This window comes from Furipterus horrens, unplaced genomic scaffold (genome assembly GCF_987537825.1).
Source record: "Furipterus horrens unplaced genomic scaffold, mFurHor1.1.pri manual_scaffold_11, whole genome shotgun sequence".
NCBI lineage: Eukaryota > Metazoa > Chordata > Mammalia > Chiroptera > Furipteridae > Furipterus > Furipterus horrens.
In genome coordinates this window covers 95,862,721-95,888,363 of record NW_028327181.1, presented here as the reverse complement: position 1 = coordinate 95,888,363, position 25,643 = coordinate 95,862,721, and the positions used below count along the sequence as shown (strand labels likewise).

Genomic DNA, 25,643 nt, shown 5'->3' with positions numbered 1-25,643 from the left:
AGCCCCCGTGAGCCCGGGTGCCCCATTTTACAGATGAGGAAACTGAGGCCCAGGGCCCTGAAGGGACTTGCCCAAGGGCTCGTACCTAGAACGTGGGCAAACTCAAGCGGCCTGGCCCTGGGCTGCCCTCCTCGCCGCCCCTGCCCTGCCCTCGGGCCTCCGGAATCGCTGCGGCTGAGCGCCTGCTCCCCGCCCCCCTCCAGGCCCCTGATCAAGCTGCACATCATTTGGAAGAAGGACGGGGCACTGCTGTCAGGGGGCATCAGCGACTACAACCGCCGCCTCACCATCTCCAACCCCACGGGCAATGACGCGGGCTTCTACACGTGCGAGGCTGTGCTGCGCAGCAGCAGCGTCCCCTCCGTCATCCGTGGTGCCTACCTGTCTGTGCTGGGTGAGATGGGGCAGGGCCACCGGGGGCCCCCCGAGGGGCAGCGTGGCCAGGGCCTATTTGAGGGGGGATCCAGACAGTGGCTATATCACGAGGAGCATGGCTCTGATCCCCTCCCCTGTCTTTCTTCCTGCAGAACCGCCTCAATTTGTCAAGGAGCCAGAGAGACACATCACAGCAGAGATGGAGAAAGTGGTGGACATTCCCTGTCGGGCCAAAGGTACCCGGGCGGGCGGCGTGGATGAAGGGGGATGAGGACCCCCAAACCTCCCGCCTCTCCTGGCTCTGTCACGGACCTTCCTGAATCCCACCTCCTTCCCCAGGCACCATCACTGAGCAGAGAGCCAGCCTAGCTGTGGGCAGACACCCCAGGAAACAAACAGGCCAAATCACCGTAATCTCAGGGCTGGAAATCAACCTATGCTACCATAACTTGAGGGTTACAAATGAACCCAAATTACTGTTATTTCAGAATAGGTGACGGACCCAAATTGCCCATAATTTGAGAGTTGTAGCCACGGCCAAATTACTGTGATGTTAAAGCCGTGAGAGTGTGGGTGCCCCGGGAGCGCCGCCCCGTTTCTGGGCTATTCTGTTCCCTCTCCCCCACCCGCCACTTCTACTTAACCCCCCTTGTCAGGGCTCCTGGGGAATTTCTGCTCTTCCCATCGCCACCCTCCCTCCTTCTGTGAGCCCAAACACAGCCTGAACCCAGGGTGAACTCTGGGGGCCATGGTGGGACAGAAGGGAGGATGACAGTGGCGGGGGGACCCCACGAGGGGAAGGCAAGATTCGTTCATTTAACAAACATTTGTTTTGATGGCTCACCCTGTGCTGATCCTGTCCTCGGAGCCGGGGAGACACAGGAGGGGCCCCCCAGCCAGACCCCTGCCTGCACGAAACTGGCATTCCATTCCCTTAGGGGGGGCAGACGAGCCAATAAGCAAATAAAGACGCCTTATTCTGTTTCATCTAAAACTGCCACGGGTTATAAGACACCCCATTATTTTATGTACCACTAAGAAAGAAAAAGGGCTGCCAATTAAATTATGACATTCTGTCGATTGTAAGACACGTTCCGATCTGGGAGATGGTACAGCGTGAAAGGATGCACATCACTGAATGGATGAAATATGGGAGCACAGAATGTCAGGGTGAAAAGCGCTGGGAGGGGGTAGTGAGCAGGCCTAGGGGGCACGGAGCCAGGGGGTGCTCTTTTGAACGGGTGTGGGGAGCGCTCTGGGGAAGTCACATTTGAGCAGAGAGACCCAGAGGGAGAGCGGGGAGGGTTGGGGGTACCTGTGGGAAGGGTGTACCATGCGGGGGGTAGGGGGGCGCGGCTTAGGCAAGGGGCGAACCCCTCACATCCCTGTGCCAACCAGGCAGGAGGGGGCTTCTGAGCACCCCTGAGAAACATTAGCCCCATCTATGTGCTCCTTGATGTGAGGCGCTGGGGTTGAATGGGTTTGGGGAACTGGCTCCCAGCTGGAGGTTCCCAGAGGACACAGGAGCCTCTGTTAAATATTGAGAAAAAATATATAGTTTCCAATCCTGCATTCCCAAGCTAAACTAATCCCGGGGTGTTTAAATTTTTCTTGAACTGCCAACCATGTAAGAATTTGAGAATCAACACTCTGAAAACAGCCTCCCGCTCTCCCAAGGCCATTAGCGCACACCTGAGAAGGTTCTAGAAATCAAGTCTCCCAGCCTCCCCTGTGTATACCGGAGGTGGCTGACCGTGGGTCCGCCTCTCCCCCAGGTGTGCCCCCGCCCTCCATCACCTGGTACAAGGACGCGGCCGTGGTGGAGGTGGCGAGGCTGAGCCGCTTCCGGCAGCGTGGGGACGGCGGCCTGCAGATCAGCGGGCTGGTGCCCGACGACACGGGCATGTTCCAGTGCTTTGCCCGCAACACCGCCGGCGAGGTGCAGACGTCCACCTACCTGGCCGTCACCAGTGAGTCCTTCCCTGTCCTTCCCCGGAGCCCCTCCCACCCAGGACAAAGCTCTGCTCCAAGCCAGGGGCTGCTTGAGAACAGAGATAGGATCCCAGAGGACTGTCCCTCGGTTAATAGCCAGAGTGGCATGAGCCACTTACACCCGCTGCTCCTGCAGCCCTGCATCCAGTCCCACCCATCCCCCCAATGCCCTGGAGCCCAGGACAGGTTCCCTGGCCCTTCGAGAGAAGCTCAGGCATTTCAGCTATGCCTGGTTCCCTCCTGTGCAGACTGTCACCACCCTGTCCCAGCCGAGCCAACTTGCTCGCTTCTCCAAAGAGGAGAACCAGCACTTTACCCTCCGTTCCCCAACTTGCACGTCCCCATCCCCCAGGGAGTCTCTCTGGGGGTGATAGGAGCAGCCCTGCCCACGTAACGGAGCTGCCATAGACATCGGGGGACACCCTGAGTGGTCATGTGGGAGCTTGGTGCCAAGGCCACGTCCTGCTGGGCTCCTTGTGTGGGCGGCAGCGTGCATCACCCAGACCCACTGAGGCCACAGGCAGGGGGAAGCTGGGTTTGCCCCGAAGGTGCGATGGGGTGGGATGTGGCTGCCATCTTCCTTGCCGCTCCTGGCAAGAGCAGGTGGAGCCCGTCTGTGTTTAAGCCCTGCACGTACACACACCACACCTGGTGGCCCCTTGAGGGCTGGGGTCAGGGAAGGGAGACAAAAAAAGCCTGTGTTGACACCTGAGGAACCACAGCTCGCCCTGGTGCTGGGGTCTCCAGGGCCGGGCCTTTTAGAAAGTGGGGGATGTTCTCCCATGGGCCATAACTCTTTTCTGTTTTAAGAAACCAGGTGCTTGATATCACGGTCAATGAAGGATGAATCCATTTACCTTGTCGTGAGGGTGTGAACTGCTCTTGGGAGTCCTCAGTTTCCCTGATATGAGGGCTTGAGAATCAAGGCAGGGTGGGAGATGGTGTCACCTGGTTCCCCCACAGGGCTGGTGACACGGGGAGCCCTCGTGGGTCCCTGGGCTTCTTCCCGTTGCTGGAATCCTGTCATGGCACCTGCATCCTTCCCCAAAGCGGGACCCACCCCAGCCAGAGGAGCAGAGGCAGGGCGAGAACCTGGGCCTCTGGCCCTGGGCGCTCCTCCCCAGGGTGCAGCTAAGAGGCCCCGCGGTCTCCACATGCAGGCATCGCCCCCAACATCACCAGGGGCCCCCTGGACAGCACCGTGATCGACGGCATGTCAGTGGTGCTCGCTTGTGAGACATCGGGGGCTCCCCGGCCGGCCATCACTTGGCAGAAAGGTAGGTGAGACGGAGCCGCTGCGGAGGGCCATGTGGCCGTCCAGGGCCATCCTCCGCGCTCAGTTCCAGAGCCAGCCAGGTTGGGTCCCACGTGCAGATGTCGGTCGGGGTTGCATACCGCAGAACTCAGGAGCGCATCGGTCACTCCACAGTGAGTGCCACCTGCCACCCCGCCAGGTGCAAGGTGCAGCTCTGCATCTTCTGAGACCTGTGACCTTGGGTGTGGCCTCTCCTCACCCTGAACCTCAGGGTCCCCATCTGTGAACGGGAGGCATGGAGACGGGATGGAAGTGCGTGTACAAGGCCCGCACAGAGCCTAGGGAGGGGTGAGGCCTAACGGACAGCAGCTGTTTGCTGGTTAATATTACGGGCTGGTTCTTGGTGCAGGGGGGGCCCCGACACCTGAGCCGGCGAAGCCCAGCCATCTACCTGAGTCCACCCACCTGTGGGCCACCTCTCCCCTCTGTGTCACACACGCACCTGCACAGCTCTCCCCAGGTACACACATGAACACACGTGTACACGCACGATCACTCCATCCAGCCTCTGCTCAGATGCACCTTCTCACCCAGCCCCCATGCCCCACGCCCTCCCCGTGACCCCTCCCTCCTAATAAACACGATAAGTGACTTTGCTTATTGCCCGTCTCTCCACAAAGGCAGGAGTTTTTGTTGCGTCCACTGCTGTCTCCCCGGGGCCTAGAGCACATAGTAGGTGCTCAATACACCCCAGGCATGTGCCTGGGCACGGAAACAAACCGCCCACAAGCCACGCTCACTGGCTCAGTGAGCCCACACAGGTGTGCAGACAGACAAACGCACCCTCAGGCTCACACACGCAAGTTCCGTCGTCCAGGCCGCGGGCGGGGGGTGGCGGTGGGGCTCTTCTGTAACATAGGGACAGTCACAGAAACTGCACTCTCGGGCTCACTCACACACGTGGCACTTTCTCTCTCTCTGTCTCTCTCGCTCTCTCCCCGGGCACCAGGCCTCCCTAGGTCCCGCTGCCCAGGGAGGTCTGTCCTGGCCACAGCTGTCCCCTGTCCCTCTCCGTCCCAACCCCACTCCTTGCTGCTCCCACCGCTCACTTTCCTCCGCTGCCCTGAAGGTGGCTCTCCAGAAGCGTCCTCCGCAGGATGCCCGTCACCACCTTGTCAGCGCTGTCTGCCCCTCCCCCCCGGCCCAGGTGCCAGCTGCGCAGGAGACAGTCCCTGGCCTTCTCTGGTGAAGGGCAGACAGTGCGGTGGGTGGGAGACAACCAGCGACCTGGGCTCCAGGCTGCCTGCTCTGTCACCCATCCGAAACCTCAGCCGCCCCCCCCCCCCGCCCCCAAAGCCCTCTTACTGCCCCCATGCTGGGACTCCCAGCATTTCTAACCCTGGGAGCCTGCTGGCCCCCACCCACCCCAGAGCAGGAGGGGCCCGGGGCAGCCTCGGGGGGCCGGGGGCTGCAGCCTGAGCCCGCCGCGTGCCGCCCGCAGGGGAGCGCATCCTGGCCAGTGGCTCTGTCCAGCTGCCTCGCTTCACGCTCCTGGAGTCGGGCAGCCTGCTGGTCAGCCCCACGCACATCTCCGACGCCGGGACCTACACCTGTTTGGCGACCAACTCCCGGGGCGTCGACGAGGCCTCAGCCGACCTCGTCGTGTGGGGTGAGTGTGCAGAGCAAGGGTGTGTTACACGTCTGTGCGTGAGAATGTGCCAAGCCCACGCAACCCCCCACAGAGCACTCACACACACACACACACACACACCCGTATCTGCCCGACCAACGAGAGGGACTTGGGCAAATTAATTCAGAGGAGAGGGACTGGGAGGCCAGGGTTCTGTGGCTGACGCCACGTGATTGAGGGAGGCTCATGCCGTGCTTGGCCAAGTGCAGAGAATCAGCGTAGAGGCGACAGAGGACAGCCGTCTTCATATACTTTAGGCCAGAAACCAGCAAACTTTTTCTGTAACGCCCACATAGTAAATATCTTAGTCTCGTGGGCCAGAGAGTGGCAGCTCTTCAACTAACTCTTTAGTTTTATCGAGAAAGCAGCCGTAGACGATACTTGGTCGCCAGGCCTGGCTGTGTTCTTGGACCGGTGTGTTCTCCCAGTCAGCGCCCCGGCAGTCCTGACCCCCAGACTGTAGTTTGCTGACCCCTGCGTTAAGGAAACTTCTCGAGTCCTCTCCAGCTCTCTGACTGTGCCTGTCGGGATACGCGCCCAAGACAGACATACCTGGGCCTCCTGTCTGGGCTGGGTGGGGGGCCGACGAAGCAGCGCGTTAGACCAGGAATCGGGCACACCTCTTCTTAGCTTGGCTGGGCCACTGATGTGCTGGGACTGTGACCTGGATGCCCCCAGATTTCCATTGTTTTGTCCCTCGCATGAGTTTGTGGGAGCAAAACAGAATGATCCCCCATTATGACCACGGCTCCCGAGAACTTAGGTATCGTGGAAGCCCATTGTTCTTTTTTAACATTCGGGGATATCCGTGATGGTCTGCCCTCGTCCACCCACAAATTCAGCCGCACAGGCTGGTTCACTCGCAGACACAGCCCCACCCGCCTGCTTCTCACCTGTTGGGGTGGCATCCACGCCCCCTTCTCACTACGCTGACTCCCTGCTGTCTTTCAGCCCGGACCCGCATCACCAAGCCTCCCCAGGACCAGAGTGTCATCAAGGGTACCCAGGCCTCCATGGTGTGTGGCGTGGCCCATGACCCCCGGGTGACCATCAGGTATGCCCTCTGCTGTGGCCCCGGGAGGCAAGGGGGTGGGGCAGCTTTAGGGGTAGCTGGTTGCTGGGCGAGTGTCTTTACCAAGGAGGTAAGTGTGGCCCATGGGGCCAAGGACCATCCTTGGGGGACCCTTGACAGAACTGGTGCAGAGCTGAGGTGGAGGGCCGCAGAGTAAACGCCCTGGGAGCGGAGCACGCTGGAATGGAACTGGGCAGTGTCCGAGGGGAGATGAGAGGGGACCAGGTGTGCACTGCTCGGGGCAGGGGGTGGCAGGCCAGCTCTGGCTTTAGAAATGCTGGGGTGCAGGAAGGAGGAAGAGGGCAGAAAGAGGCATTTGGGGTTGCTGGCTCTCCCAGAGCCTCTGCCCACTAAGTGGACAGTGGAGGGGTCTCAGTGAACAGGTGCAGGAGAAGTGATAGGGCCGGGGCAGGAGAGGGCCCTGGGGCAGCCCTCAGACAGACACTGTGAGGGGCCACCCCCACATCCACCATGGGAGACGGGACCTCAGCAACAAGCTGTGGACCCGCTGGAGAGGCCCCGGGCTGGGCATCCCAGGCTGGAAGCAGCCAAGAAAGGCTGAAAAGCCGGGACCCTCCAAAGCCTGGGATGAGGACCCCTGGGATACTAAAACCAAGAGAAAATTGTCCTTTGGGGCTCTCCCTTGAGCTCCAGGAGGCTAAGTAAAAATTTTAACTGCTTCCTTAGAAATAAATATCCCCTTCATGCTGCTTTTGTATTTTATGGGCAATACCACTGACAAGCAACTGGCCTGGATGTTGGGAGGGGTCCGGCAGATGCCACTTGGAGCAAGGGTCCCTCCACGCCAGAGGCAGCTGCATGCTGGGGTGCCATCTGGTGGCCACTAGACATATGACAGCCTACAGCCACACCATAGGGACCCTGAAAGCCAAGGTTGGCATAAGGGGCACTAGACGTTTAGACTGACACCTCTTTATTCTCAGAGAACCCATGTCGGGTCCCAGTTTGAGAAACACCTCATTTAACATTCAACATGGACCCTTTAGGACCATCATTGCGTGGTGCCGGCACTAATACAAAAAGGAGCCTTGAAATCACATAGATGCGGTTAGAACATGGTCAACAGATCACCCAGAATGAGCTTAGTCCTGGGTTTATTAGGCTTTTGTTTTAAAAACTAATATACCAGCTGTAGAAAGGTCCTTCAAGAGAGCCCACCCCCCCTCCCCCACCCTCGCACAGAATACTGCTGTGGGTCTCAGACCGTAATAAAGGGTAGCTATAATTTTAGCATCCATTAATTGAAAATTTTTATGCCAAGAAGCTATAGTAATTCAGTAACATTAAAACAAATTGGTTTTTTTATTTATAAAAATGTTATCTACTAAAATTTGGAAGCCACTTGCACATTTTATTTGTTCTGCACACAATTCTTTACGAACAAAGGGACTTGGGGACCTGTTACAATATACCCACACACTATGCCCCGGGACCCCCAGTGATCTATGGGTCGCTGTTCCAGTTCGCTGGAGGGGTCCTCACCTTACAACAGAATTGACCATCTTGGACCATCTTTTCTAAATGGGAGGAGACAACAGAATTGGTCCCCCTTACCCCCCAAACCAGGTCTGGCCAAGGCTACTCCCACATTCCTGCCACACACTTATCTTCCTTGGACTTGGGTGCGGGGCTTTCTGGCTGCCCTCCACCTTCTGAGGGTCAGTCTTGGGGGCGGGGTAGACTTCAGTATCTTTTAAAAGTCCCCAGGGTGATTCTAATATGTAGCCAGGGTTGGAAACCCTGTCCTAGACACACTGGGGTTCCCCGAGCAGGCAGGCTACCAGGGTCCAAACCGCCAGGTCAGATGAGAGTGCCAGCGGCTCATTCCTGCACTGCGGTCCTCACGACAAAGCGGGGTCCGGGGTGGCAGTCCCCGGGCAGGTGTAGATTAACAGCATGAAAAGCTTCCAAACAGCTCTAGACCCAGACCCCATCTGAGCAATCCACTTTCAGCCATTATTAATATGAATCTACATTGTATTGGTGTTTCTCTTATTATACAGCTGATACCCATTTTAGGAGGAAAATGAATGGCACATGCAGACAAGCCAAGAAATGGAGAGGGAGAGAGAGAAGAAGAAAAGCACTTTTACCTGTTCCTCTCAATGAGAATAATATTTCTCAATATTTAGGTGCCAGTTTATAAAACTAGAAACAGTGTTTACTAATCTTCTTTTTCCCTTAAGGACCTATTGTGAATCTCTTCCTCATCCATAAATATGGCTGGGAAAACTCAATTATATGATTGTTCAGTCGTTCATTTTGGGGACACCATATAATTCATGTTACCAATTCCCTAGTGCTGAGTATTGGGGTTGTTTCTAAGTTTTTACTAATATTTAGAAATACCATTATCAGTGTCCTTGTAACAAAATATATTTGCACATCTCTGATTTCCTGAGGACTATCTAATACTATTTCAAGCTGAGGGTATGCCTGAAAGCCACGCATCAGAAATGCTTTACCCTGAGAGAAATAGATCGACCTTTTTTTTTTTAACACTTTATTATGGAAATTTTCAAACATACCCCGAAGTCCAGGGAAGTGTCATCAACCCTCATGTACCCATCTTTCAGCCTCAACACTTATCAGCATTTTGCCCATCTTGTTTCATCTGTCTCCCGCTACACACACTTTTTAAATAACTACAGTATTTTGAAAGCAAATCTCAAACATGTAATTTCACCCTTAACTAGGCCAGTGTGCATTTCTTCCTGAAATGGACTTTTCATTAAACATAACCACCTTGTCCCCGCTGTCGCAGCGAACAGAAGAAACAGCAGTGCCTTCAGGTCTGCTAATACCAGTCTGCGTTCCAGCCGCCCTAATGGGATCAAAGGTGTCTTCGTAGCTGTTGGGGGAACACAGCGTCCGAACACAGGGAATACATCGTGTTTGGTTGGAGTGTCTCCCTTCTTCTACACAGTAGCGCCCCTCCCTTATTTATATCTTTGTCTTTACTTTGTTTTCACGTGATTGGTTTGTTGGAGACACCGGATTCCACAGGACGGAGGTCTGCAAACCTTTTTTGTAAAGGACCCGAGGGGAAATATTTTAGGCTTTGAGGACCCCAGAATCATTGTCACAACTACTCTATAATGACAGATGATTTCTGGAAATTTTTTTACCCTGAGTTCAATGCAAAGATACTCATTAACAGCATGGGAACAAATGCGCGTGTCTGTGTTTCAGTAAAACTTTATTTATACCAGCAGACAGTGGGCCGTAGATTGCCGACCCCTGCTATAGATGACACGCCTTCTGGATTTGGCTAGCTGAATGTGGTTCCCTTGTTCTTCCATCCCTTATATTCCTAAGTATGAGAAACTGCCCCTGAGAGTCCAGCTGAGCTGTTTTGCCACACACGCATCACAGGTGGACATATATCCTTCCCACACCATCGCATCTGGGGACAAAGAACACCTGCTGGCCGTAGGTTGTTCCTTAAGCAGAATTTACTCTCTGCAACTAGAGATGCTTTTAAGCAAAATTCCACCCATCCAATCAGCACTGGCAAGAAGGATTCTTTTCCGGAGATGCACTGAAGTCGATTGCTTTCGGCAGTGTGCGCATACGTATAAAAAGCCTGAGAAGTTAAGTCAGCCATTGCAGCGCTGAGAACTTGTCCTCGAGGGAATGACCTAGAACGTAGGTAAATATTGTGTTCCAAGGATGTTCGTTAACTATAATATCGGAAAAGCAGGAGCTTACCTGGACCGCGGCTTTACAGGAGCAATTACAGAGCATCTGTATTTGAAGCAGCCGACAGAAACCAGGTGATGGAAATGCCTCGTTAACAAGTGTATGATACTATGTTGGGTGGAGAAAGCAGTAGACGGATGGATATATTGAAGTAAGAAACGTCCAAACCTGCAGAGAACTTTTATGAGTTTATGTGAACCAAATTGACAATTGCCAGGAAGCAAAATCTCAATGGATTGAGAAAATGCTCCAGAGATTCACCGTTTTGCAGCTTATTTTATACGTTAGAATCAAAGGAGGAGGTTTAGGGAGGGTTATGTGAAATCCATAGGTGGAAGAAGATTCAGGGGAGGAGAGGAAGCAAAGTGGGAAAGCTCTGGGAGTGGATAAAAAGTGGAACAAAGAGACACATGTTTCCTTCGCATTGGTGGGTACGGGACAGCCAGTCGTTGACATTTCCAGCACATAGAGGTGATACGCAGCAAACAAGAACAATGAGGGGATCGGTGGCCCCCCGGCTCTCTGGTGTGCGAGGTGTGCCCTGCGGGGTCTGGAAAAGAAAATTACTCTGGCATTTCAAAGGTATGTCATCTTAGATGCAAAAAGACAGTAGACAGGCTCACTTAAGGTCAAGACTGACCTTTTGTCAAGGAAGCTGCAGGCCTAGGACTTGACTCCCCGCCATGACCGCTTTTAGGTAGGGCTTTTTATGTCCAGACCATCCTGTGTGGTTACTCTCCGTCCCTGCATTTGTGAGGCCCCTGAGCCTATCAGGTTTGGTACGTGGCCCCTTTTCGTCCACAGACAGATAACGAGGTAGCGCGTGACAATATGCTGTGTCAGGAAAACTAGACAGTAATGGCCAGCCTCTCTGCTGGCCACTCGCCGTGTTTTGGGCATGATTCTAAATATGTGACGTGAGCTCACACTGTCCTTACAGCAGCCCGGTGGGGTGGGTGGTGGCGGTGTCCTCATATGACCAAGGAGGAAACTGAGGCACAGCACCGTTAAGTGAACATACCCAGGACCACAACGCCGGTGGGTGGCTCCGGGAAGCTGAGTCTGGAGCAGAGCAGCTGCCTGTGGGGGAGGCGAGAAGGGTCTAGAAGGTATACACCCAAATGTTAATCGTGGTCTCCCATTCTGGGGAGACTTGCCAGTTTTCCTTTTTCCTTTATTGTTACCTGTACAGTGATCCCTCCCTTATTGCAGGTGTTACGTTCTAGACCCCCCGCAACAGGTGAAAATCCACGAAGTAGGAACCTTACATTTATTTTAGTGTTTACTGTACAGCTAGCCCTGGCTGGTTTGGCTCAGTGGATTGAGCGTCGGCCTGCGAGCTAAGTGTCGCTGGTTCGATCTTCCAGTCAGGGCACATCAGAGAAGGAAAACTCTGACTCCAAAAAACCTCCGCTGCCTTGCGGCATACCTCTTCAGGGGAAAGGCTAAGGGAGTAAACCCCGACAGAAAATCCGGAGCCGGAGTCCCTAAGGCGGTTTGACATTGTAGTCAACACCGGCAACTCCTGCGGCGCACCTGAAGCCAAGCTGTATTGACTCCGTCTTTCCCTTGGACCCTTCAGCTGCGAAGAGAGGGGGGGTCTGCTGCATGGGCAACAGCAGACCCTCCATATCACCCTGCCCAGGCTCTGTAGCTTCAGCTTCACTGGAGAGGACACTCCAGCGTCATCGCAAGATGTCGATTCAACACGGGAGGAGACAGATACCGTGTCACTCCCGAGTCGGACTGCACAGCCATTCTCGGCGGTGCAGATAGACTCTTAAGAAGCTACACCATCGTCTCTCGAGACGGACGGCTGCCGACGACGACTGTACAGCACCGCAAAATCCCACAATATAGCGAAAAATCCGCGACAAATAATTAAATATAATATTTTTAAAAATCCCGCGATACCATGAACCACGATATAGAGAGGGACTCCTGTACTTGGTACTTTTCTGATTTTTTCTAAACTCAGGTTAAAAATATTGCGGCCTCATTCTCTTTAGCAGCCTTCCAGCCCCTTAACCAGGTAGTTCTAAGACCCTGTGACTCAGGCCTCCCACCCGGTGTCCCTGTAAGCATCTCAGTCCCCGCCCCATTCCCTGCCCTGGCGCTGGGCACCCTGATCGACCTTGGGCGGGGCTGGAGGGCGGGGGGGGGGGACGCTGGCACCCCACATGTGTTAAGGGCAATGATGGTTGTATTTCCACCAGAACAATTCCAGAGAAGATATTTCTTATTGTCAGACACAGACATGCCGTATAATTCCTCAAGTTCCCCTTTGTACTGACTGACCGCAGCTAAAGTGATTTTTTGGACACTAAAGTCATTTTGTCACAGTGATGCATTGATCTAATGATTCTCCTCATAAAACTAATTCTAAAATGTAGTCTCTGCGGAAACGGGCATTCTTTTACCGGCTGTAATCTTCTAACCTCTTGGGAAGAATACCTTTTTGCTGGCTCTTTTGTGCTGGCTGCCAGGCAATGGCTTCCGGCTAAAAGCATCAAGGCTTTGACCTCGACCTGAACTGAAGGTGTAAAGGATCGATGCTGACTTAACTCCCCCGGACACGCACCCTCCCCACGGGGATGATGGACGGCGGGCTGCTCGGGCTTCCCCGGCGCCCTCGCGAGACCGGCCACGGAGGACGGCTGTGGCCAGGCACTGCCCCCTACCCACCCTCGCGACTCTCCCCGCTGACCAGCCTGAGCTGAGCACAGCACTGAGGGCACCCCTGCGCCCCCACCTCTCTTTACTTCCTGGTTCTTCTTACTCTTAGGTACGTCTGGGAGAAGGACGGGGCCGCCCTGGGCGTGGAGAGCAACCCCCGCATCCGCCTGGACAAAAACGGCTCCCTGCACATCACACAGACCTGGTCGGGGGACATCGGCACGTACACCTGCCGGGTGCTTTCAGCCGGAGGCAACGACTCACGCAGTGCACACCTGCGCGTCAGGTAAGGGCCCCCTGCCCGGCCCCGAGCAAACGGGCGTAGGCAGCAATGAGCAGCCACGTTTTGGCAGGCCGCCGGGTGACCCCGGACCCTGCGCCTTCTCTCAGGACACAGCCAAGCATCCTTCCAGGTTGGGGCCCCTGCAAGAGCAGGGGAGTCTGGGTATGGCTTCGGACAGGTGAGCTCCAGTGCCAGGGAGAAGAACCTGCAGGTAGATGGCCCGAAGGCCAAGTTTAATGGCCGAGCACAGGTATCCTGGGAGTTCAGTCTGAGGCCTGGCTGCCCGCCTGTCACCTGACTCTAGGCCTCACCCACGGCCTCACCACGTGTCCCTCCTGCAGGCAGCTGCCTCACGCCCCCGAGCACCCAGTGGCGACCCTCAGCACCTCGGAGAAGCGGTCCATCAACCTGACGTGGGCCAAACCCTTCGACGGCAACAGCCCCCTGATCCGCTACGTCCTGGAGATGTCGGAGAACAGTAAGGCTCAGACCCCACCGCCGCCGCGCCGGCAGGCCGGGTTCCACTGCCCGCTTCCTCGTGCTCTGCCTGCGAGCAGACCCGACCCTCTGGGAGCCTCGGCTTCCTCAGCCGTCAAGTGACGACGCTGCCCCTGGAGTCGTCGTGACGATTGAACAAGCCACCCGGGCGGTGCGGGGCTCGGGGCCTGCCACAGCAGAAGCCTCCTAGACGGAGGCGATCCTTTTCCTTTTCACCCTCCAAGTCCCCAAGCTGTGAACTGGGAAATTAGCAAGCATCATTTGAGGGGTGTTGTAAATACAGTTTGCCTAGAGCTCATCAGTTTGAAGGGGGAGAAAAGACAGAAAGGACAGATGCATCTCAGCTCCCGTGAGCTTGGCTTCTTCCCCAACAACCCCCCTCCCCCCACCAACACACACACAGGCTAAGGGGACCCACAAAATGGCGTGACCGGCCTCTGCTGGCCCCAGATGAGGCTGGACCGCTGCTAGGAACCAAGCGCAAGAAGCATGCGCACCTCAGCTCCACCCTCCGTCCCTGTAGATGCCCCCTGGACCGTGCTCCTGGCCAGTGTGGACCCCGAGGCTACCTCGGTGATGGTCAAGGGTTTGGTTCCCGCGCGCTCCTACCAGTTCCGTCTCTGTGCCGTCAACGACGTGGGGAAAGGACAGTTCAGCAAAGACACAGAGAGGTGAGACTCTGGCTGAGGGGCGGGGGTGGGGGGGGCGGCGAGAGGGGCTGCCTGTTGCCACGACCAGTGTGGCAGAGCGGGGCCAGGCGGCCGCGGCTGGCTGGTTGTCTCAGAGCCCCGCAGGCCTCAGGCTGCGCACCTGTAGGACAGGAGAGCAGACTGCCTCCTGCCTCACGGGCAGGTGGTCACGATGAAAGGCGACCTTACGAGAGAGAAGCACAGAGAAGCGCTGTGAGTGCAGGCCCCAACCAGATTTCAAGCACCGACCCAATTTAGCTGTCCCTCCCGCTGCAAGCTAGGCAAGTTCAAAGACGTGCGTCCTTGCCCCCTGTGCCCTCTCGCTGCCACGGCTGGTAAATGGGCGGGCCCTGCCGGAGAGAGGCGGTATCCACTTGGATCCCCAAAGCTAGCACTTTGCAGGATGCCGGCCCTATTAGGCTTTCCACAAAGCTTTCTTAAAACGGTGGGAATTGAATCAAAACAGCAGGTCATCCATTTTAAAAACATCACACAGCCAAACCCACTTATGCAGGAGGCGAATTCCAGCCATGTCCACCCGGTAGGAGCGGCCACCTCTAATGAGAACGAGACAGACATCAGAAACGGCGTGTGCCAAAACCGTGCGCTGTGCTCCTTATTTTTTAGGTTTGTTTTTTATTTTTTCCCAGCTTCATTGAGATATGATTGACACACACCATTGCGTAAGTTTAAGGCGTACAACGTGTTGATTTGATACACTCATATATTGCGCGGTGATAGCACCCTAGCCCCTGCCGCCTCCATGCTGTTCTTTTTGTGGTGAGAACATTTAAAGTCTGCTCTCTGAGCAATTCCAAGCATGTAGTATTGGAGTATCAGCTATGACCGTGGCGCCGTTCATTAGCTGCCCAGACCTTGCTCGTCTTCCCACCGGAAGTTTGCATCCTTGGATCGATAATCTCCCCACTCACCCTTGCTAAGCACTCTTTCTCTGAGTTCAGCCCTTTTCGATTCCGCACGTGTGTGCCCCATCTTGACTCATTCATCCTTTGCTGGACACTTTGGCTGTTTCCGTGTCTGGGCTCCGGTGAACCATGTTTCAGTGAACACGGCGGCACAGATCTCTCCTTAAGATACTGCTTTCGTTTCCTTTGGATGGATATGTACCCAGAAGGGAGGCGGCTGCATCCTATGGCAGTTCTATTTTTGACGTTTTGAAGAAACTCCACACTGGTTTTCAGAGTCACTGTACCAACTTACATTCCCGCCAGCGGCGCAAAGGTGTTCCCTTTTCTCCTCGTGCCCACTGACACGCACCTCTGGTCTTTTTGATAACAGGCATTTTAGCGTGTGTGAAGGAACAGCTCGCTGTGGTTTAGATTCGCATTTTCCTGGTGATCGGTCCTGTTGAGCACCTTTACATGGACCTGTGGGTCGTCTGCGTGTCTTCTTTTGAAAGATGTTTATTCGGGGCCTCCGCCCATTTTTTAATGGTTGTTGTTTGGTTTTGTTTTCTGGTGAGTTGGATGAGTTCTTTATATATTTTGGATATGAACCTCTTATCTTATATACGATTTGCACATATTCTGTCTCAGTCCACAGGCTGCCTTTTCATTTTGTTGTTGGTTCCCTTTGCTGGACAGAAATTTTTTTAGTTCAACATCATCACACCTGTTTAGTTTTGCTCTTGTTGGCATATCCAGAAGGTCAGTGCCAAGACCAATGTCAGGGATTTTATCCCTCTGTGTTTTCTTCTAGGAATTTTATGATCTCAGGAGCTACATTTAAGTCTTTAATCCGTTTCAAGTTCATTTTTTGTGAGCGGTGTAAAATAGGAGTCCACTTTCGCTCTTCTGCATGTGGCCGTTCTGGTTATTCCGTTTTCCCAGTACCACTTATTGGAGAGACAATACTTTCCCCCATTGAGAAGAATTAATATTGTTAAAAATAGCCAGGTTCAAGCCATCTATAAATTCAGTGCAATCCCTATCAAAATGCCAATGGCATTTTTCACAGAAACGGGAAAGAAAACGTTCCAAAAATGTGTCTGGAGCCACAAAAGCTCCAAAATAAGCAAAGCAGTGCTGAGAAAGAACAAAGCGGGAGGCATCATGCTTCCTGGTTTCAAACTATACTGCAAAGCTGTAGTAATCAAATCAGGGTGATACTGGCGTAAAAACAGACAGACACATTGACCACTGGAAAAGAATCCAGAAATAAACCTTTGCACATCTGGTCAACTAATATTTGACAAAGGAGCCCAGATACACTGAGGTGTGCTCCCAGACCTCTGGCTTAAATTGATCGTTGTGGTTTTGCCACAGTTCCCACAAGTTGTCTCTGGATTTCACTGGCGGGGGGTGGGGCTGCCCCAGAGGCTGTGACACTCCAACAGGAGAGAAGTGGCAGATAACAGCCTTGCATGGAGAGAAGATACAGGAGAGCTTACTCGTTCACTGTTTATTGAGCACCTACTATGCTCCAGGCTGGGTTCGGACCGCTAGAGATGGTGCAGGGAACAAAATGGGCACAGCCTCTGTCCTTCAGGGCTACAGAATCCCAATGGGAAAAGGGGGCTGGAGGAAAATAGAACTCAGAGACACAGACAACAGGGTGGCGATTACCAGAGGAAAGGGTGGGGGCAGACAGAAGAGGGTAAAGGGAGGATCGACGGTGGTGGAAGGAGGCTTGACTTGGGGTGGCGAACACACAATGCAACGTACAGGTGATGTGTTATAGAATTGAACACCTGAGACCTATATAATTTTATTAACCAATGTCACCCCAATAAATTCAATCAATAAAATAACAGCTAGATGCAAAGCATTAAACAGGGATAAATGTTAATAGAATATGGGCCCCACCTTCCCTTCCAATCTAGAGGAGACAGCCGTGAAAACAATTAGCCGTGACAAACAGAATAAAACACTACCTATGAGATTCAAAACAGGGGAGGGAGAAAAGGCCTTAAAGTGCAGGGGAAGCACCCCGTCATTTCTCCAGTGACTCAGCTCCCTAATGAACCTTCAGAGGAACAGCCTGAGTCACCAAGAAAAGGTGAAGTCACCCTCACAGCAGGCTTTCCTGTGCAGCCTGTTCTGGAAAGCTGGCCATCAGAAAGCAGGATCACAACAATGTGAAAAAGGGATTTGTCCATCAGAAATAATTAACTTTGGTTTGTAATGGATGCATGTCAGTTACGGGAAAACACACGGAGGTGGAACACGGTGTCCCCTGGTAGTGCCCGAGGGAGAGATGCAGGCACTCGGCTTCGGGCTGCGGGCGGATCGCTGGCTGTCACCCGCACACCATGTCACCCCCACCCGGCCCACCTCCGCCCCAGCCTGGGCTCAGCTGGGGGGTAAAGGAAGCCCAGTTAAAGCACGCCACCAGCTGGCAACTGGGAAGTGAGGATTTAACACTCCTGCCCCAAAGCACTTGAATACTCGCAATGGACGTCGCCAGCCCCAACAGCTGCTTCTTTGACAAATGGGAAACTGAGGCCCACATCCCTCAACTGCACAGAAAGTACACACATCTGCTGCTTTCCCTTGCTTTCAAAAGACTCGTATATACATTGCGTCGTCATCGGCGCCCCAACCAGTCTCATAAAATAGACAAGTGGACCTTTGTTATATTTCTCTTACAGATAAAGAAACAGGCTCAGAGAGGGTAAGTGACTTGCCTGAAAGCACACAGCAATTGTGCAGTCACCCTGGAACAGAACAGGACAGGGTTCAGCCTCCTCGCATCCCATTAAACTCCTGTGTTTACCCTCGGAACTAAGAGTGGAAACACCCACCCACCCTGGGTGTTTTCCTCTGCAGGGTCTCCCTTCCCGAGGAGCCCCCCACTGCCCCGCCACAGAATGTCATCGCCAGTGGCCGGACTAACCAGTCCATTATGATCCAGTGGCAGCCGCCTCCTGAGAACCACCAGAACGGCCTCCTGAAGGGCTACATCATCAGGTAGGTTTCCACTGGGGGGACAGAGAAGAGCCTGTGGGTGGGGGAGTGTCAGGAGTGGATTGGAAAATGGAGTAACTCACTGGTCCTTCCCCATCTAACAAGGATCCGGCATCAAGAAATGCCTACCCTATGGTAGGAAGGATTGAGGTTAGTCATCTAGAAGAACTTCCAGCAGCGAGAGCCTTGGAAACCAAAGGGGATGCTTGAGAGACCAGATACAATATCATCTCCTAAAGGCTGTGGGGATGGGCAAGGCTGATATCAGGGCTCCATAGAAATATGGCTACAGGGAGACAGGTACCCACACAGAGACCATCCACCCGGGAACCAGGAATGGTCCATCTCAGGCCAGATTTCCCTCGGCACGGACCATGAATGGACCAACCACTGGGACAAGAACTGGTCACAAAGTCCTCTCTCAGGGCCTTACCACCACATGAAGCTCAGACCTATAGACTTTTATGTTTACATTTGCTGGGAACCTTAAAATGATTGTGAAGTGTCGCTAAAGGTCAGCATTCATCACGTCCATTTAGCCTGTTCTTGGAATTGCTGAGAATGCCCATCAATATTCCAAATTCTGGCGGCTGTGAAGCGCCAGGCACGCGCACCTGTCCCTTTCCCACCTGTGGACCCTCTCTGGATCCGAATTCCCGAAGTTTGGGGGAAGCGTTTGTTGATTGGGCTGCTCTGTTAGCAGTTCATCTGGGGGTGGGTTCCTGGTGAACCCCGATGGGTGATGGTTCTCCCAGGAGGATCCCTGGACCAGCGGCAGCAGCAGCACTTGGAGACTATGATATAAATGCACATTCTCAGGTCCCACCCCTGGTCAGAATGGGGGACTTGGGGGCGGTCCCAGCAATCTGTGTTTTAACAAGCCCTCGGGGCGTCTTTAATGAACCCCTGCTATGGAATAAAGTACTACATCAAAATCACTGGGGGGCACTAGTTTTCCAGGAATTAGACTCTAAGGCAAGTGTGCATTGCGGCTCTCCTGTGAGCTACCCAGCCTCCCAGGTTTGCCTGTAGAGATTTCACTTCTTCATTACCATGCGTTCTTTTTCCCAGTGGCAGGTAGAAATGGCTAGAGGAGGTAGCCTCGGGGTTTTTCTCTCTGCCTAAGTGAGTGATCACCAAAAGAGAGAGCCCTGACTAGTGTGGCTCAGTTGGTTGGAACATCATCCCGTACACCAAAATGCCTCAGGTTGGATTCCTGGCCAGGGCACAAGCCTGGGTTGCTGGTTCAGTCCCGTGTTGGGGCACAGGTGAGAGGCAACCGACTGATGTTTCTCTCTCTCTCGCTCTCTCCCTTCCCCTCTCTCTAAAATCAATGAGCATGTCCTCAGGTGAGGATAAGAAGAGAGAGAGAGAGCCATCGATCCACTGTCCTGGAGGGAGAAAGAAAATGACCCTCCCCCCTCTTGGAGATAGCTCTCCCGTTCGTGACCCCTCAAACCTAACCCCTCCTCCCCCATTAAAAAAAGATAGCCCAGACACGTCCCCAAGACCTGTGTTATCCAGGCAGGGAGCCTCTGGTAACATTGCAAGTGCTCAGCAGCCGTTGGCCCTAGCGGCTCCCATACAGGACTGCGCGGATATGGAGCATTTCCACCGTCGCAGACCGTTTCCCGGGGACGAGGCAGGCACGCTGACGCCGACCCACTGCATCCTGGCTTCCTCCCCTCAGGTACTGCCTGGCCGGGCTGCCTGTCGGGTACCAGTTTAAGAACATCACGGATGCTGACGTCAACAACCTGCTCCTGGAGGACCTCATCATCTGGACCAACTACGAGATCGAGGTGGCCGCCTACAACAGTGCCGGGCTGGGTGTCTACAGCGGCAAAGTCACCGAGTGGACCCTGCAGGGAGGTGGGTGTGCCCACCTCCCCCGTGGGTGGGTGGGGGAGGCCTGCGGAGGGTGAGCGTGATGAAGGCAGAGGCTTCGGGGCTACGGGGACCTCCTGCAAAGGCTCACGTTAACTGGATCATAGAACAGCTTACGTTTAGCATCGGACCTAAAAAACCAACCCGGGCATTTTCATACCCATGACTTTCCTTATCCGTGTCCCGCGAAGTGGGTCAGACAAGGTTTATTAATGCAAACTAACCAGGAGAAATGGGGCATCTGAAGTCTACACAGCAAGGGAAGTGCGGACAGGCGCTGAGAGTCTGCGGGCCCCATCCCTGTGTGTTCTGTACTTAACGGGGTGACACAGACTGACTGTGCCCCCCCACCTTTCTGCTCTCCCCCAGTTCCCACGGTCCCTCCGGGCAACGTGCATGCAGAAGCCACCAACTCCACGGCCATCCGGTTCACCTGGAATGCGCCCAGCCCCCAATTCATCAACGGCATCAACCAGGGCTACAAGGTAAGTGAGCCTGTCCTTGTCCCACGAGGAAGCTGAGAGGTGCACAGAGGGAGGCCACACGTGCCGGAGGGGGCAGGAGGGAGCGCCCCTCTGTTTCTGAAATCATTGGTGCAAAGCAGGCAGAGGATACGCGACCAAGGCTTGGGGCACGAGGACTCTCTCCAAGGACAGGCAGGCCGTGGGGGCATAGACGCCACCCAGGCTGTGGCCCAGAGCAAGGGCGCTCTCAGTGAGACCGACTCGTAAACAAAACCGCTTTGTTTCACGTGAAGGAACGGGGCAGACAAACCCGGAACCCACTTCTTACCACCAAGCTGTGGCTCTTACAAGCGTCCCTCTGGGTCACGTGTCCTTAGGCTGAACGTGACCCACTCTGCCTGAAGGGCACGGGACCGGGACCTCACAGACGTGGGCTGAAGTCCCAGTTCTGCCTCTTGCTGGCTCCCGGGACAAGTTCTGTAATCTCTCTGAGCTTCCTTCAATAAGTATTTCAATATTTATTGAGCCCAATGCTCTTTACCATTCTAGCTGCTGGGAAACCAAAATAAACTCTGTGCCCTCATTGGCCTGCGAAGAAGAGAATAGTGCCGACTCCTTAGGGCTTGTGAGGGCTAGATGAGACAGTATTTATAATTGGCGGAGCACAACGGCCAACATGTAACCCACGCTCCGGAAGTGATCGTGGTAACAGTGTAGCAGAAAGGTGTTCACCGGCTCGGGCTGTGCTAACGAAGTGCCGCAGGCTGCAGGGCTTCAACAACAGAAATCGGTTTTCTCCCAGGTCTGGAGGCGGGAGTCCAAGAGCAAGATATCAGCAGGGCTGGCTTTTATGGAGGCCTCTGGCCTTGGCTTGTCGATGGCCGTCCTCTCCCTGTGTCCTCACGTGGTCGTCCCTCTGTGTATGTCTGTGTCCTGACCTTCTTTTCTTAGAAGGCCACCAGTCAGATTGGAGTAGGGCCCACACGAACGACCTCACTTTAAGGACTATCGCCAAATACAGTCACATTCTGAGGTCCTGAGGGTTAGGACTTCGATGTGCGAATTTCGGGAGAAACCACGGAGCCCATCACAAATAGTAGCGGTAGTAATAGTGAGAGCCATACTAATGGAAGTAGCAGCAGCGGGAGTAACGGAGATGGTCCTGGCAGTAAATCTGCTGTCATTGTCACTGCATTGAGAGCCAGGACTTCTCAACCGTCCGCTCCGAGAACCCAGACCTTGGATCCCACGCCTGGCCCCTCCTCTCGCCCTGCAAGGAGCACAGAGCATGGAGCATGGGCTATGCCACATGTACAGCTGCACCTCAGCAGCTTGGGACAGAGGGGAGGGGAAGCAGAGCGTCTGAGGGGCACGTGGCAGGAAGCCAGCTGTGACCGTGACCGTGACCATGACCGGGAGAGAACTGCAGGCTCAGGCTTTGAGCCCAGGGATCTGGTGATCTCAGACACTTTCAGAAGGTTCCCACCCCCACCCCGCTGTGCTGTGTCTGCACGTGTGTGACGCCCAAGATTACTTCTAGGACTTGTAGCCTCAGCCATTACTACTGCAAGCTGGAGGTGGCTGGGCAGGAAGGGACTGAGAGGAAGGCACAAGAGAATCGCCTGCTAGCTGAGGATTAGGGGGTCCCGTGGCCATCTCTGTGCCTGCTCTTGTTACTCAGGGTCAGTGTGGATTCACTCTGTTAGGTCCTTGGTCTTGGATTCTAAACAGACAAGGAAAGGATGGGCCAGAGCCGGACACACCCGGGCCTCAGCCCTCGCATCCCGGCTGATGGGGCACTAAGGCCGGGCGGGCTGTCCTGGGGCAGGTGCTGTAACTGAATGTTGCACCCGACTGGCTGGAAAGCCTGCTAATTGGGACTCTGGGGGAGGCCGGGGAGAGAAGGGGAAGGCCCGACTCATGCTGAGGACTGAACAGGGAACAATTAGCTTCCTGCTGCCAATTCTAAGTTTTCTTCCACATCCCCCCGGAGGGCTAGGCTGCAAACTTCTAAGGCAAATGGCGGAGAGGGGAGAAAGGCAGCCAAATGACCAGGACAATTAAGGCAATGACCCATTGTGACCCAGAACAAGAGGAGGCTCCAGAAGCCCACCCAAGCCTAGTGAGTGCCCAGCACCCAGTGGCCGTTCGATACAAGTCAGTGGGAGTGAACTGCCCAGATATTTCGAGCACAGGAGCCAACAGAAAAGTAAGAAGAGCACACACTTACAGGGCACTTTCCATGGGCCACGCGAGACGCTAGGGCTGAGCGCACCTTCTCCCACGCCAACTGCGCGGGAGCCCCGAGGAGTATTATTGTCATCACCCCATTTTACAGAAGAAGCAACTGAAGCACAAGAAGCAAGGGGCTTGTTCAAAGGCAGAGGAACAGCAGAGCTCAGAGTCAAGCTCTAGAGCCTGAACCTTTCCTTGCATTAAGAAGAAAATGTGTCCTTTGACTTAAAATAATGAAGGTAACTTGATTTTTTTTCTAAGTACAAATGGATACGAGCAGGAATTCTTTTTTTTTTTTTTTTTTTTTTTTTTTTTGGTTTTTCAATTACAGTTGTCCCCTTTTCCCCTAATTTCTCTTCCCCACCCAACCCACCCCCTCTCCCACAATCATATCCCTCCCCGTTGTTCATGTCCATGAGTCTTTTATACAGGCTCTTTAATTAATCCCTTCCCTTACTTATCCCCCTTCTCTCCCTCTCCCCTCCCCCCTATTGACTGCTATTCTGCTCTTTGTTCTATTTAGTTCCTTTGTTTGTGTTGTTCTTTAGTTTCCTGTATTAGGTGATATCATATGGTATTTTTCTTTCTTTGCCTGGCTTATTTCACTAAGCATAATTCTCTCTAGTTCCATCCATGTTGTCGGTAATGGCAGGAGTTCCTTCTTTCTTTCTGCTACATAGTATTCCATTGTGTAAATGTACCACAGTTTTTTGATCCACTCACCTACAGATGGGCACTTAGGCTGTTTCCAGCACTTGGCTATTGTAAACAGTGCTGCAATGAAGATAGGGGTGCATAAGTTCTTTTGAATTGGTGTTTCAAGATTCTTCAGGTATAATCCTAGTAGTAGAGTCGTTGGTTCAAAAGGCGGTTCCATTTTTAATCTTTTGAGGTAATTCCATACTGTTCTCCACAGTGGCTGCACCAATCTGCATTCCCACCAGCAATGCACCAGGGTTCCCGTTTCTCCACATCCTCGCCAGCACTTGTTGCTTGTTGATTTGTTGATGATGGCCCTTCTGACTGGTGTAGGAATTCTGTTTCTTGCTTCTTTGGCCTCAGTATCACAGGGAGAAAAAAGAAACATTCATCCCTTGCAGACCTCCAGTGAAAACGGACTTTTCCTCTTTTAATTGAAAAATATTTCAAACATCTACAAAAGTAGGGAGAGGCCTGTAACAAACCCGTTCACAGCCAAATGTGTTCCGTGTACTTTCCAGCCCTCTGCCCCTCTCCTGGAATATTTTGAAGCAACTCCCAGGATTGTATCATTTCACCTATAAATATTTCTATAAAGAAATATGGTGAAGTATTTAAAACATCATTCTTGTGCCTCAAAAATATCAACAGTCCTAGTCAGTGTTTAAATTTCCCCCATTGCAACATCGTTTCTCTTACTAGGTGGTCTATTTGCTCTAAGATACAAATGAGATCCATAGAATTGCAATTGGTTGGGGTTTTTTTTAGGTCTCAGTTGATCTATAGAGTCTCTCTTCCCCTGCTCTCTTTTTTTTTTTTTTTTCCTAGTAATTTATTGGATAAAGAATCGTAGCCATTTATACTATAGAATTTTCCGCAGCCTGCATTTCGCTGGTTGTCTCCCCGTGGGGTCATGTAACACGGGCCTCTGAAAACCATATTTGCAGTAAATTGGAACGTAGAATGAGAAGCTTGATCAGATTCAAGTTTGAGGATTTTTTTTCCTTACAATATTAGTCCCCAGGTGGTGGTGTGTATTTTCATCAGAAGGCATAAAATGTGGCTGTCTCTTGTTGTGATGTGGTGACCGTTGACTGTCCTTGTCTGATCTATTATTTCAACAGGAGTTGCAAAATTGGGAGAGTCAAATGTTATAATTTTGTCTTAATTTATTAGCTGAAATACTTTCAAAAAAAAAAAAGAGAGAGAGAGAGAGAGAGAATGTTCTCCTTATCAACTTTTGGGTTATCCAGAGGTACGGTTCATCTAGAAAAAGCACAGTAAACACTCAGTTCTTCCCCATGACGTACCAATTTTCAGAATAATGACATGATTCCTTAGCAATGTCAAAGGTGACGGGTGACTTTGGATTGGGGTGAGAGAGGCGTCTTTGTGTTTTGTTTTGGGTAGTATTATTATAGACTTCCCAGCTTTGAAACACCTTTGATATGTCTCCATCCGCTGCCATTATAATTCTGACTGATGCCAACCTTACTCAGCACTGGCCTCCTCAAGTTGACTCGTGACTCCTTTTGACATGGCCCCGGGAGCCTTTGACAGCTTCCTTGCTCTCCCATGACAAGATGTCCCAAAAGATCCACATTTCCGACACCGGGCCTGGGATCAGCCATGTCGTCAAAGAGCCTTTGCTCCTTTAGCAGGAATGATAGTTAGACACCACAGTCGGGGTGCTGAGGGTGCCCCTTGTTCTAGCGTTGGCTGCCGTTTCTGGGCCCTGTTCCCGGACAGCTAGGAAATACCTTTTTTAAGATGAGACACATAGTGAAGCTTCCCATTCCGTTTCAGGACTACAAGCCTCTTAATCATGTCCTGGGTCTTTTGTCCGCATGTCTTTCCTCCAGACTGAAAACCCAGTGCCCACGACACCAACATGACCCACCGCTCCATTCCACAAGCGCCCACCACGGTGGCGGGCAGGTGCGCCAACACCGTGGTTGCCCAAAGCCGCTTCAGATCACTGGCAGTTCTTTTTGTTTCTTGAGCGGGTCGCAGCTGGGAGGGTCTTCCCACCACACGTCCGGGAGCTGCTAGGCCTTTGAAAAATAGTCTCTCGCTGGGTCATTTTGCTGCAACTCAATACACGGTTAAGCTCATTTGTTTCTGTTCGGTTTCGATTTTTAGGGATTGATTTTTTTTAATTTAATTTCATTTTGTAATT

At 53.2% G+C, this 25,643-nt stretch overlaps 1 protein-coding gene across 1 annotated transcript in view; it reads left to right on the top strand.

The window, feature by feature from the left end:
• SDK2 (sidekick cell adhesion molecule 2) overlaps positions 1–25,643 on the top strand; it is a 228,181-nt gene that overhangs the window by 152,728 nt on the left and 49,810 nt on the right. Inside the window, exons 7-18 of the mRNA XM_090290506.1 lie at positions 204–394; positions 528–611; positions 2,151–2,345; positions 3,528–3,644; positions 5,124–5,291; positions 6,264–6,366; positions 12,893–13,069; positions 13,408–13,544; positions 14,088–14,235; positions 18,042–18,182; positions 19,870–20,051; positions 20,436–20,551. Coding sequence (XP_090146632.1) covers positions 204–394; positions 528–611; positions 2,151–2,345; positions 3,528–3,644; positions 5,124–5,291; positions 6,264–6,366; positions 12,893–13,069; positions 13,408–13,544; positions 14,088–14,235; positions 18,042–18,182; positions 19,870–20,051; positions 20,436–20,551 — 1,759 coding nt within the window. The remainder of the gene's footprint in view (positions 1–203; positions 395–527; positions 612–2,150; positions 2,346–3,527; positions 3,645–5,123; positions 5,292–6,263; positions 6,367–12,892; positions 13,070–13,407; positions 13,545–14,087; positions 14,236–18,041; positions 18,183–19,869; positions 20,052–20,435; positions 20,552–25,643) is intronic.